The sequence below is a fragment of the Varroa jacobsoni genome, unplaced genomic scaffold, assembly GCF_002532875.2.
Source record: "Varroa jacobsoni isolate VJ856 unplaced genomic scaffold, vjacob_1.0 scaffold_180, whole genome shotgun sequence".
Taxonomy (NCBI): domain Eukaryota; kingdom Metazoa; phylum Arthropoda; class Arachnida; order Mesostigmata; family Varroidae; genus Varroa; species Varroa jacobsoni.
In genome coordinates this window covers 92,668-106,162 of record NW_019213082.1, presented here as the reverse complement: position 1 = coordinate 106,162, position 13,495 = coordinate 92,668, and the positions used below count along the sequence as shown (strand labels likewise).

At 40.5% G+C, this 13,495-nt stretch overlaps 1 protein-coding gene across 19 annotated transcripts in view; it reads right to left on the bottom strand.

Annotated features, from left to right (window-relative positions):
* LOC111271805 (uncharacterized) overlaps window positions 1–13,495 on the bottom strand; it is a 98,764-nt gene that overhangs the window by 50,142 nt on the left and 35,127 nt on the right. For all 19 annotated transcript variants that reach the window (XM_086973042.1, XM_086973044.1, XM_086973035.1 and 16 more), the window contains one exon: window positions 12,189–12,357. In XM_086973042.1, coding sequence (XP_086829168.1) covers window positions 12,189–12,357 — 169 coding nt within the window. The remainder of the gene's footprint in view (window positions 1–12,188; window positions 12,358–13,495) is intronic.

Sequence of the window (13,495 nt, the reverse complement as noted above, 5' to 3'; positions counted from 1 at the left end):
GCTATTGCGATACCTAACTAGTGTACAACTTCATAACATACGGAATTAAATAGAGTAACTTGTATCGTACTTTAAGAAAGGCATGTGCTTTTTCCCGCCGTTCTCGCACTGACGCCAAGGTGACGTATTGACCAAACATCATTGGCCATTGTATCTTTCTAATTGATTCGTCGCACAAAGATAGGCGACAACCTAGATAGAACGAGGCAGATCTGGTCGATTCTATTAAACATGTAAAACAAACGTTTCCATGCACATTTTGAGGCGCGAGTTTACAACAGTATAATAAAATGCTTAGCCTCCTGGCGCACTGCAAAACCTAAATAGTAACAGCTAATCCATGGATTGTCTTACACATTTTTACTGGCAGGCGAGAACACTTCCATTGTCATTATCAGATAGGTGAAACACCCGGCTCAGTTCAATGTTATCGGCTCCAAACTCAACAGAAGTCATAAGAACTACGAGTTCTTCTGTAGTCGTACTCGGAATGTTTAAGTAAACATAAGTTTACCTTCTGACTGCTGCCGTTAGTAAAACCAGGCACTGCAAAGGCATTTGGCGGTGGGAAGAACAATTTTGAACGAATAGTCTTCCTAAATAGCCGTTTGGTTCGATTTCTGCAAAGTGAGACTTCCAAATACAGAGACAGAAGAGGTAGGCTTTCGTATAGACAGGAACTGTGATATCCTGCGAAGCATGTATGTCTAGATGAGATAAGATGTTGATTAGATTTATAGTAGGTACGTACATATAGATATATATATATAGGTATAGCAGTATGCATAAAGATTCTATATACTTGTCACCTACATTTCGTAAGATCTGTAGTACCTCTCACCAATCAGAGAATGTCCCTATAAGCTATGTTCGCTGTGGATAGCTCTGTTAGATCGCTAGAGAAGTGACGTTCAGACAAGGGTCGGGCTTTGTCTGGCAACAGTTGTTTACTTAGGAGAAAAATCGGTTATTTACGAATCAGTGTTAAGACTGAAAGCCTGCTGTCGCATAAACCAACCGAGTTTCCTATATCTGGAGAAGATCTTTCAGTTATATACTGCATCAGTTATCTAACTAGGGGACGAGCAAGAACACGCACTGACGATCAACCGAAATGCAGTGCTTTTCGGCTAATCCTGGACACCTTTTCAACCTCGTCACAGTGTAAATTTTCATCAAGGTGAGCTAACGAATAGATCGTGCTCGGTGCAAAATTGGTAGGAAACACATACGCTGGAAGTTAGGAAGGTACCCGCTTTCTTATGTATTTACAAAACAGACTTAGACCATATACTTGGGCATTGAACAAGCAGGTGTGTATTAAATTAATCTCGGCTACTGTAGTTTATTGTAACTATTTTAAAGGAAAATAAAGTTCAACTCAGGTAAGAATCATCCGATTTTTTGCTTATGAAACTAGAGTACTCTGTTTTAGAAAATATCAGAGATGGTCCTGCGACCGATACCTAAAACCGCTTGGCACGACATTATTATGAACTTGTACAGCCAAACAAAAGCTTTAGACATTTACCAAACAAAAAATATCTACAGCTATACATCTGTAACCCAAATCGATTTGTGAGGCTAGTCATCATCCAGAGTCATCCTTATGTCATAACGTGAACCCAGAAAGACGAACAAACCTAACGATCAGATTCTACTGTTAAACTAACCGCATAGTATTTAACAATGATCTCATGCTAGTATTATGGAAGTAAAGGGGTCGGCCGCGGCGTGCGAGTCAACAGTTTTATGACGTAGGGCTTCCTTATGTGACGTATTAGAATTAGAAAATAAGGTAACGCAAAATAAAGCTTTTTTCTAGCAGCTCCCGCATTCTGTGACCAAAGTTGAAGCCTTTTGATTTAAGGTAGTGTCCTAGTATGTACACCGTACACGAGGAACTTCGGATACTTTCCGCTAGCATTTAAATGAAACGGGGGACCCGATGAAAACTAGGCCTCATTTTATCACGTGTGCAAAACCGTCACATATTGCCTTTGTTCATTCTCTACACATGCCCGTTATAACTCATTAATTATTAATCCTTTACTAGACAGGAATAGACCTTCAGGGCAACGTACTGGAAAAGCTTTGTGATTGGGCGTATTAAATTCAAGTGAAGTTAGTAATTAATACATACATACACACATACATAATATTATAACGGCGTGAAGTGCTTCGTCCGAAAGAAATACGGTTCTAACTAAGTAAAGTGACGGATCTAGTACATCAAACGAGTCAATGACGCAACAGGACGCGTATGAACGGAGAACACACCGCGCCGAAGGAAACTAGGCCAACGTTGAAACAAGCAGCTGGCCTGAACTCCCTTATAGTGCACGGCCCATTTGGCCTACCCATCTAATTGGCAAACATTGACTGCAATATGTGTTTTCAGGCAATTTGCGGTATTTTTCAAAACAATTGTTTTATTTTACGCTTTTTAAAGACGAACACGCGTCGTAAACACGGCGACAAATGTCTATGTGTGAATATGATTCGTTGCCCGCGTTGGTCGCCAAGCAAGGCTGCTAATGGGCAGAATTTGTCTGCTTCGACCAAAATGCCACTCTCAAATAGAGTGGCACGACGAAACTACGATAAGTGAAGACAACTGGTTCACAAATACACTCAAAGTGTCGGCCTGAATGTAACGCTAGGACAAAAAGGCCTTGTGGCTTGTTCTTCATACACTCAAATCAGAATCTGACTGGCTATCTGCAGCTCAAGGAGAATGATGTACATGATGTACAAAACCGACCAAAAGAACTTGAAAAGCGGAATTTTCTCTATCAAGTAGTTTGGGACAACTGGCATGCGGTTCTTCCCTTGGCGGCCCTCCAAATATGAGCAACCGAATCTCGCTGGCCTAGAACCAACAAGAGGCCTACTTGAGCACGTCCTGAACAAACTCCATAATCTCCGCCTAGCTCGACAGACTAACCAAAGCAAGACTAGTTTAGAAAGTAAGGACTCTTAGACAACTGCTGTTAATGCTTGGCGAGCTTCCAGATAGGTACTGGCAATCTGACTTATCCACATTTGGCGACGCTATATATTTCTGTGTACCGGCATTGCATACCGCAATGTCGGTACGCGCTAGAAACAACGACCCGCCCCTGTTACTATAAGGCATCTCATAGAGTCTTATTCATTAACGGTTTAATTTTTTAGTGGCTGACACGCTGCCCCTAGGAATGCAGGGGCAGCTTGCGGTTCGCGTCGAACGCTCAGACAATAAAAACTCGACGGACTTAAAGAAGAGTTGTAGGCTGAGGGATAAATTCGTACATGCTGATGATACAGCAGCGATTTTTTGTCTCATGGCGTCAGCGTAAGTCGATAAGTTACGAGGGATTTACCAACAGCTTCTTAAATTTGTTGAAACTAGCCGTTCTCAAAGGGTATTCTTCGACCAAATAACAGCCAATGATGGCCAGCTTCTTCGTTCTAACAAGGTTTGAAGGCTAGCATCCAATGCAGGCAAACTCGTACCGATTTCAGCTGATAAGTTTGTCCGTTTGTTCCAGGATGTACTGACAAGGATATAGCAGCACAGATAATAACGCAAATCCCGCACAGAACGCTTGCCGAAGTAGCAGTAATTTAGACTCGATAATATGGCGATGCTAGCTTATATTCCCTGAGCCGCTAACGGTGTGGAACCTAATTTCGTAGTTGTGCATGCTTGTAAACAGACAGCCATAACGAACAAATTCGCAATAGATGGATGCACACGAGAGCAACTACATCAATAAATAAAGTTAATGCAAATAGGAAACGTTCGGTACATAAAAACAGGCAACGTCTGAAGAAGTTGAAGCAAGTGAGTGCCAGTCGCTTTACTTACGAACTTGCAACACCAATTATAGGGAAAAAGAACAGGAAACCTAGGAATTGGTAGGCTTGCGACGAGCGGAAAACGGGTGCACCTATAAACAAGAGCAACTTTACGTCCCATTGAATATTCCACTTCAAACACCGCACTCGTGTTAAAAATAAGTTCACTTCGTTAAGTTTGGGTCATCAACTGAAAATTAGCAGGGAATCAAAAGGTGGTTCTACAACATATGTCAAGCTATGTTTTTTTTAATTTCTCTAATATACCTATTATCAATATACTGATTACATTAGCTTATCGAAAATAACTACATATCAGTGATGGGTTACCAAAGACAATACTATTGTAATATTAATATTGTAAATACAATATATACAATATAGTAATAATATTGTAAAAGGTATTACTTTGTACAGATAGAGCACCTTCGACCGATTTGCCCTATTACAGAAAAGTCTTAGGTATGTTAGCAAGATTTACTGTATAACTAGACAGTGTCATAGCTTCTAGGGATTACATGCTTTTACGCTTCTAGAAACGCAACTGGATCAACTCGGCCGGACCTCTAGCAGGTGACAAAAAGCATACCCTCTGAAAACCTAACCCTTAAAATAGTAATCGACATTTGAAACAATGACATTGCGAGAAAAATGAATGGAATAATAATTGAAGCTTTGATTTTTTCATAGATTTCCTTGTAGGTAAATATTCAGACAGTTTCAGTTGAAACGCACGAACGAGGGGTCGTTGCCTCAATGAACGATCCGAAGCAACAATCTGCTCCTTTTCACACTGCCCTTAGAGGTATAAAATATTCTATTCTGAATGTTCCCGATGCACAACCACTTCATGCGTTAACCACAAGAGTAACCAAACAAGTTACATAGTAGTAGTAGTAGCCGATATCTTTCACAGATCCTCCCTAAGATCTCTTTATTCAACAGCATTTTAATGGCTGAAACTTAAACAGTAATCGACAAGCGTGGCGAAACCGTATGTAGACGGCAGAGGTAGACGCCTGCTCTCTAGAGAGCACGCATTTTATCGTTTTGGTTAAAAAGAAATTACCTATTAACGCAGGACGAGTTCAAGTTGACCGTGCGTCCACTCCAACAAAAAACAAATCGATCTTGTTCTGCTATTTTCAGGAGAACAGCGACAATTAGCGGCATCTGCGCTAACGAAATGTGAACTTAGCAGGCAGACGGGTGCACCATGAATCTGTTAGCGCTCGGTTAGAAATGGCTATAACTGAAGTCGCAAAGTAACGGCTGAATCATGCAAATGGAGCGTGACCCTTGCAACAGCTTCGTGTTCGCGCAAGCGCTGTCCTCTCTTTCATCGTAATTTTTCGTCTCATTGTCACCCTTGCAAAAATTGGGATTTGTTTCTCGGTGATGCTCCTGTGCACTATCCTCTACTCCATCTCTTTGTCCTGACCTTTAGCCCACAGCGAACGAAGTCCAATTCTATATGGGCTCATCTAAGCACGTTTCGTTGCATATGATGAACTTTCCCGCTGTGCATTTCTCTCCAGTGTCAGTTTTGAGTCCTGGGCGGTTTGCTGCTCGTCTCAAGCATAGTATCTTCTATCTTCGCTACGGTCTTGAGTATTACGAATATTCTCTTTTTGAGGATGAGCTGAATGAATACTCTAAATAACAGTACCAGTAATACTGACCACTTCAACACAACAAACGCTGCTGAAGGGAATATAAGCGTGTGCCCGTTCCACTTTCGCATTTAACCCCAATTCTCTAGTTTATTATTTGATACGCGCTGTTTAAAGAAAGCTTACTTCGTCAAACTCAGCCGAACGTAGAGGCTTGAAAAGCGAATTTAGCAAAGATAATCTATTGACGAATTTAAGTCGTAACACGTATGACCCATTGACTCATAAAGTCAGCCAGATATGCACGTAACCGCGCCGTCCAAGCGGTCAACTATACCAATCTGGTGTAGGGCCAAGTTCAGTTTTCGTTCCCTGCCTCCTTTTTCCTTCAGACCGTCAGAAAGTTTGCAAGAGTACAGAGGGTTACGTGTTTATATATCTATCAAGTTCAATTGCTTATAAAGGATTATCTAAAAACAACAATTATGTGTAAATATCGGTGTAGAATTAAAATTGTTCCAGTGGACGGGATCGTAATTAACAAAAACAAACTGATTGGCGCCACGTAGACTCGTTAACTTAAAGTCCCTATATTCACTAACTGTACCAGAAAATCGTATAACTTTAAAAGAATGCAATGTTCTTTACAATGTTAAAGAAAATCTGCATAGTTCAAAATTGCCATTGTTTGGTATTAACTTGGCCTTGCTGTCCTATCATTGTTGTATCTCTCAATGTTTCCAGCTAATCTTAGCTAGCTTTGCGTTTTCACGTTGTCGTTAAGCCCGTTTGCCTACTGCTCGCTTGGCCGCAAGAATATCAATCACGGGCGCGTACGACTGCGGAGGGTGACTTCCCGTTGGCCTATGTCAATTTCAGTGTCGCCAACTTTTCGTCTCTTTTGTTACCTATCTATTGTCACATTTAACGCATAGCCTCCTTTAGTACAAGCGTAGAAATATACGCCAATCAGATGGTATCGAGCTTCTTTTCTTCTTTACTACCACCTGAATGCCCCACACGAACGGGCAACTCGAAAAGAACGTAGGCTATCAAAGGCAGATATACGAAGCATACTGGCCCATGCGGACACAACTGACGTTAAGCCGTTAAAAAGGCAGGCAAACCACCAGACAAGCTACTGAAACACATCGGTAGGACACCGAGCGTGACAGTTGAGTCTTCCAAAACAAATCTAGCCAGCCATGCGTAAGAACCAGTACATCATTGCAACACTGAACATTCGTGAATGATCGGTGAATCATTCATTTATGTCGGTCGCTTCCATTATATCATACTTGGCCGCACACGCGAAGCTGCATTGGTTCGTCCGCAGACCAAACATGCCTAGCTCCGGATGACTAGAATCATGTAAATAGCCACAGAGGAGACGTTGCCTCCTCCCACGTAAACATCAAATCGACGACTTCCATAACCGTCATGTATGGCATGTACGTACATGTGTACCTGTAGCTCGCCCATAGCGGCGAATCCAGGATTAAGTATTGCGGAAAAATTTGCTATCCAGTCGTAAAAAGTTGTAAACAGCATGTATAATTATTGTGTGCATTATTTATATATATATATATATATATGTGTTTGGTCAACCTAATAGTACTACAGGTGAATGATGTTTTTTGCTCGGTTCCCAAAACGAAAAAATAAAAACTGAACTCTCAAATATTATTGGCATCGTTACAGCATCGTTTTCCTACGTAATGCGAAAATAAACAGGTTAGGTCTGTTTCGGCACCTAGAAGAACCGATTATTCTCATCTACGCGTTAAATGGCAACAGGAAACTACGCTGCGAAAAACAGTCACAAAAAGATGCCTAGCGTATATTCGACGCCAGCGATATCTAAAATACCAGAGAACGCTTCCATACCCCAGACAACCCGTTCAGACATAGCGCCGAGGTCTTTATGTAATCGATATGGTATCATGAGAAGAGAACGAAGATTTTCACATCAAAGGAAGCCGAAACGTGAATCGCCAGTAGTAAAAGATCTTCACGTACTTCTTTAGCACGACCATATTGCGTGTAGCCCTATAGAAGATGTATCCATTACCTTTTTAGATAGCGATCTTCCGTGTGGCCTTTCGCTGCAAGCCGCTAAAAGGGCTTTGTTCTGTTCCCAGTACTGATATGATGATGTTACCATTTGGGTCTGCCAAAGATACGAACCTCTATCCGCACGAGCGCGGTGTAGGAGAATATGGAAACGCTGTCCGGTCAATTTCGCTGTCAGCGTAATTAGTTTTTAGATACGGTTAGACGATTTTTCTAAGCCAATCGATAAATTTCTTTCGATATTTGCGTGCTTCGACATCGCATACTATCAGCCGAAAGTAGAGTTGATTTCCGTGTTTATGTACATATATCTTCAGGCCTCTTCAACATCTGGGCCGACTTCTGGAGACAGCAGGCAGGCGAGAACAACAAGAATCCATTGCCGCAGACATTACCCGCTTGTGAAAGCCGACCATCAAACATATGACCTTAAACCCTTTACTTTTAACACGTTTTTTTGCACGTCTCTTATGTAAATGCCCAGTTGTAACTCTTATAGGAAAGGTGTTCTGTAGTTTGACCTTTGTTTTTTCGTCGGCTTGAATCGTTACCACGACGTGCTTGGTCTCTCCTCTTCCCTTTCAAGCATATTCTATTCAAATGAAATACTCGAACCAAATTGATTACCGTTACTCAGTCTAAGTGAATAGCGAGGGGGGGGGGGGGGGGGGTATCCACTAGAAGACGTAAATTAGTGTGCCCAAATACGCAAAAGATCTGTGGGAACACCTATCTAGTTGGTATTAAACAAATCCATCGAATATCTTATTTAATATTTCGCAGCGTTTTTCATCTACGGATAATTGTTAATGTATTGAAAAATCTCTCTTGATTTCATTATAGTTCTCGATTTTGGCTTCAGAGCAGCCAACTTTATGCAGGCTGGTCACGTTGCGCGTCGCCTGAACAAAAGTACGGCAGTAAAATTCGACACAAGGCTCCTTATAATAACTTCTGTAGCACTGGAAAAAATTAAGGTCTATCAAAATTAGTTTATAATATCACACGCTAATGCAAAATTAGCGGTTCTGCGACCCAGGGGTCTTGGCTGCGCTGTGCGGCTAACTGTGCAGGACGAGCAAAATATATCTAGGCCACATTCCTCCGTCTGGATTTCGGTTAAGTAACAAGAGCTGCGTTTTTTTAAGAACCCTCCGCTGCTGCTGCTGCTGCTGGTAGTAGAAAACTTCTTTTGAAACTCTATCAGCAAAGCTTCTTTGAGAGATCGGAGATGTTTCCTGGTGGGGTAAGGCTTTAATAATAGCCCTCTAACTATAGTATACAATAATAGGAAACGGTTTGTGATGAATAGCTCGATTCGTCTTAAACATCTCTTTTTTCATAACTTTATATCTTTTCTAGCTTCCAGGCACTAGCAGTATGATTTGGCTAAGCAGGACCTCGATCTAAAAACAAAAAGGTGTTTATTCAGTGACTTTTGTTATTGCTCTTACGCAAAGCATTGGAAATACAGTACTTCGGTTCATTATCGCGAATCACCATAGAAAAATTATTCGATATAAACGCTACAGAATGTCCTATTAACAATCGGTCTATTAGTTTTTTCGTCTCTAAATCCGTCTATATAAAAGTTATCTACGTCCGGCCACAAAATCGTCTTTGAACGCTTAATGCACTCTATCAATGCCTTCCAGCTCTGCCGCCGTATCCTCTTTAATCACCATATACTCTTTCATTAGATCAAATGTGCATCATTTACTTTTACCATCAGCCTTAATCTTTACCGCATCTTATTCGATCATTGCGCTATAATACTTTTTTCATTAATAGTATTGCCTAACAATAGATCTAAACGTTCTGTCCGAAAGCAGGCCATCCCTTTCGGTGGATCTATGATATATGTTGACCTAGATTATCTGCCAAGGAATCATGCGAACAAGAGAACTATAGCTGTTTGCCAGTGAACAACCCCTTGCCACGTATCAATGTACCAAACAATTTCTTATTGAAAATAGCGTTTTCTGACAGGTGTCGCGTGCTCAAATTTTTACATGGTAATAACGTACCACTAGGCGAATTCGATTCACAGATTATTGCTTATAAAAATACAGCTGAAATTTGGCATAGGGACTAAATTGCGTACAACTGAGCGTTTATTCAAACGAATTTAAATTATGAACGGAGCTTATGTAGTATCGAGAGACAAAGCGGACCGCATTTAAAAAAAAAAAATTGGATTTGTAAGTATATGATTCGGTAAGTAGCCAAAATGAAAGCAAAAAATTTCGTCTGTATTCTCGACCTAGACAGATCTCCGTACGGGCAGTTTACGAAATACGACATCCTAACTTGCCATTACATTATGTGTGATGACATTATGTGTTTCAAACATAGAAAATTGGAGGTGGAATGGGTCGGGTGTTTAGGAGAATCGTCATATGACACGAGGTCTGCATCAGTGACTTCAGGTGGCTGTCTGTGAACCGAAACGAAAACGTCATGCGCCGAAGGATTTCTCTTTCTAGTTATAAAAAATGCCGCGACTTTGGTGTAATGGGATTTCCGCTACCCGCTGAGGGCAACAGGGTCGTTCGCCTGTTTGGCACCGGCTTCAAGCGAAACATTGCATACAGGCGGCAGGAAATCGACACGAACCGCTTTCATGAACGGCTGCCCCTCCGGTAGGGCAGGCTATACAGCTCATGAGCACAACCGTTACAAGCAGCAACAACGTTAGAGACCGTTGCCTAAAGCCGGTTGCCTATGCCTGCTCAGAATGGGGTAAACTTCTTTGTTGGAGACGACCGTATCGGGGGTTGGTGTAAACGAGGAGCGAAAGGACCTTCTTTGGATATAACATCCTCAAACATAATGTTGGTGTTTTTGCTGTTATCTTTATTTGTTGACGTCGGCGGATTAGTTAGTGTATCTGTTAATTTCACCGTTGGTGGCACCAGTTTGGCCGCATTGTTTTTATTTCTCGTTTCTTTCTTCGATCATATGAACCCTTACCAACTAGTGCCATCACCCCTAGCAGCTGCAGGCGTTTGGACTCGTTGCAATAAAATGTTTTTTGTGTCATAGATTGCGAATGCTGATGAAGGAATCAGGCAGTATAAAGCCGCATTAACTAATGACTGTTTTCTGGTAGGAAATTACGCCATTGGCTGATCAACGGAGGGCCGGCCGCGAGGTGTGGCTGTAATAAGAAAGTTCTAGCTCCAACAGCATTAAAGGCGTAAGGAGACTCGCAGACATTTAGCTGATCACTATCATTAGTTACGGTTATGAAGATGCATAGCTCTATAGCCCTAAAACGATCCGGCCAATGAAGAATAAAGTTTCTAGATTAAAGAAGATCTGTTCAATATCTGTAGGGTAATAATACAAACTATACGTTAAAGTAGGTGATAAGTACATTTGGCAGTAGCCATAGGGAAGTCGAATAATTAATTTCCTTATCGATTCCAGTACGTATTGACGAAATGTCCATTTATACCGGTTATCACCCCAAATTCCTAGCTGAAAATATTCTCGTCCTTTTTCCCAAAAAAAAAATCTAGAAAGCTGTAATAATTTCAGATATTTTGCTTTAGACAACTCGGCCAAGTTTATTTGTTGCAAGTTTCGTTTCTGAATCAAAGGTTAGCATTTCGGACAAAATGCAAAACTTCTGTGATCCAGTGTAGACCTGAGCAGAAATGCAAATGGCTTGTTTTTGTCTTCTATAAGCAGATTAGATGTGTGGAACAGGTTTAAACGAGATCTACCGATGAACGCATAACGAAGTTTGCGAGTATATATCAATAGAGAGATTTCTAATTGCGTATAAACTTGAAGAATTCTTAATTTTCCACAAGAACTTGTATATTAGAATCCCGCTAGAAACCAAGGCTAAAAGGTATTAGAATATACGCCCCTGTCACGTTATTCTGCATGTTTTTCGATATTTTTTGCTGTAACGTTCTGCTGTTCAAATATAGGGAGCCCCTGCCCAACTGGGGTTCTAGGTAAAAAGGTTCTAGGTAAAAATAAAGTAAATAAAGAAGGCATCTTGATTCGAAGGCCGTGTCATCTTTTAGGTTTGATGACGGTTTTTTCATCTAAAAAAAAACAACACCTTATTCCGAGTCCAGTATCAAATGATGTATTATGTATTTGGCATCACTTTCTGCAATTTTTTCTCGTTTCTCCGCCATTTATTCCGCCCGGACTGAAACTCTCATGTCGGATAGTAAAGAACTCATCCGCCCAGTTTTTCAGCTCAGTCAGAGGTTGCTATGAAACGAATTTAATGGTGACTGACAAATGTGATGATTCTGTGACACCAAGTATGAGATGACGATAGAAATGAGCCTTTCACCCAGCTTCTTTTTTAACGACTTTCAATAGACGTGGTGTGCCATTGTTGGCGAGAAAGATATTTCATTTTTCCTATTGAATGGGTTCGCTTATTTAATCTAACTGGGGCATATAAAAATTCTTGTTACCGTCGAAAGCTGTCTCAACTACTTCCCATTGTATAAGACGTCTTTAGTTTCTAGTGGTTCTATGTTCTGCTTTCACTTAGAATAATACTTTCATATAGGAATCTGTGATTGTGGCTAGATACTGAAAGGTAATGAAGGCTGTACGTTCGTACGCTATTCATACAGTTTATGGGACACCTAGAATATTAATTTTTCGAATAAATTTTACCGAGCGAAGGTGGCTGATGAAGGTTGCATTGACGCAGTTCACCTCCCTAGCGAATTCACATCTCGTTTGCCGGCAATCATCTTTCAACGGTGCCTTCAGGCGATTCTGATTTACCTCGAATGGAACGAGATGCATCCTCCAGAGACCCAAGGTGGCTGGAACAAACCATCTTCAAGCATTTCTCTTAGTTATAAATTGCTCAGACTACTTTAGTATCCTCTTTAGTTTAGAAGAACGTACTATTATTATTATTAGAGTTCTCAGAAACTCACCTAAAACATAAATGTTTAAAATCCGAGCTCTGCTACACAAACAAAATTACTGCGAAATTGCCAAGGAGAGAGCGTATTTTAAAAAGGTATAACGAAAAGGAAAAATAATTAAGAGATAAAAATTAAACGCATTACTTTTCGACGAAGCTAAAAATATACTGGTTCAAATGAATCAGCCATATTTTCAATATGAACGACATTGTTTTTTACAGATAAAACTCTACCTAAGCTAGGCTAGCCTATTTAGGGGAACTCGCTATAGCTCGACGGGTCAGAACTTTCTGATTGTATTGGATTTTTAGTTACTTTTCGCAAACTTTTCATTGCTTCTATTTACCAGCTCAGCATAATTGTGGGTTATAATCTATTAACCCAGCAATGGCAAGGTATCGGTAACGTTCTTGGACGTACCTGTTTAGTCGCTCCCTAGCAGCCAGAAACATTTTAAGTGATGTACAGCAGAGGCATCTTCTGGTGGCGTAAGTGTTGATTGGAAACTCTCGTCAACGTAATTAAATTTTTTACGTGAAGAAGTGACGCACATTAAGTTTTCCTAATATAGGACTGATCAGTGCAGGACAACATCTATCCAAGCTAGTAAATGGTCGTGTTCGATAGACAAAAGCTTAAATGAAATGATTTCCAAGTATTCCGATGGCTTCAGGCAGGTGAGCATATGTATAGACGAGCCTACGCCGTTTTAGTTACAACAAACTAATGTTAGCTACATTCTACATCTGTATATTCCACCTAAAAAAAATTATCAGCTCAAAAGGCGCAGTAATAAGGTATGATAGAAATTTAATAAAATAATATAATGAAAATTTTAACATACATCCTTTCTGATTCAAGAACCTATTTTCAACTAGGCCTAAAAAATTCAAAGTCATTTAGCGCCCATTGTAATTATATGTAATAATGATCAAATGAACAGTGCTATATGACAAAAATATCACTTTGTTATGGTTCAACAATTAAAACGATATCCATTAACGGTCAGAGGTTGACATTTACCGACCTTCTGATAGAATTCAC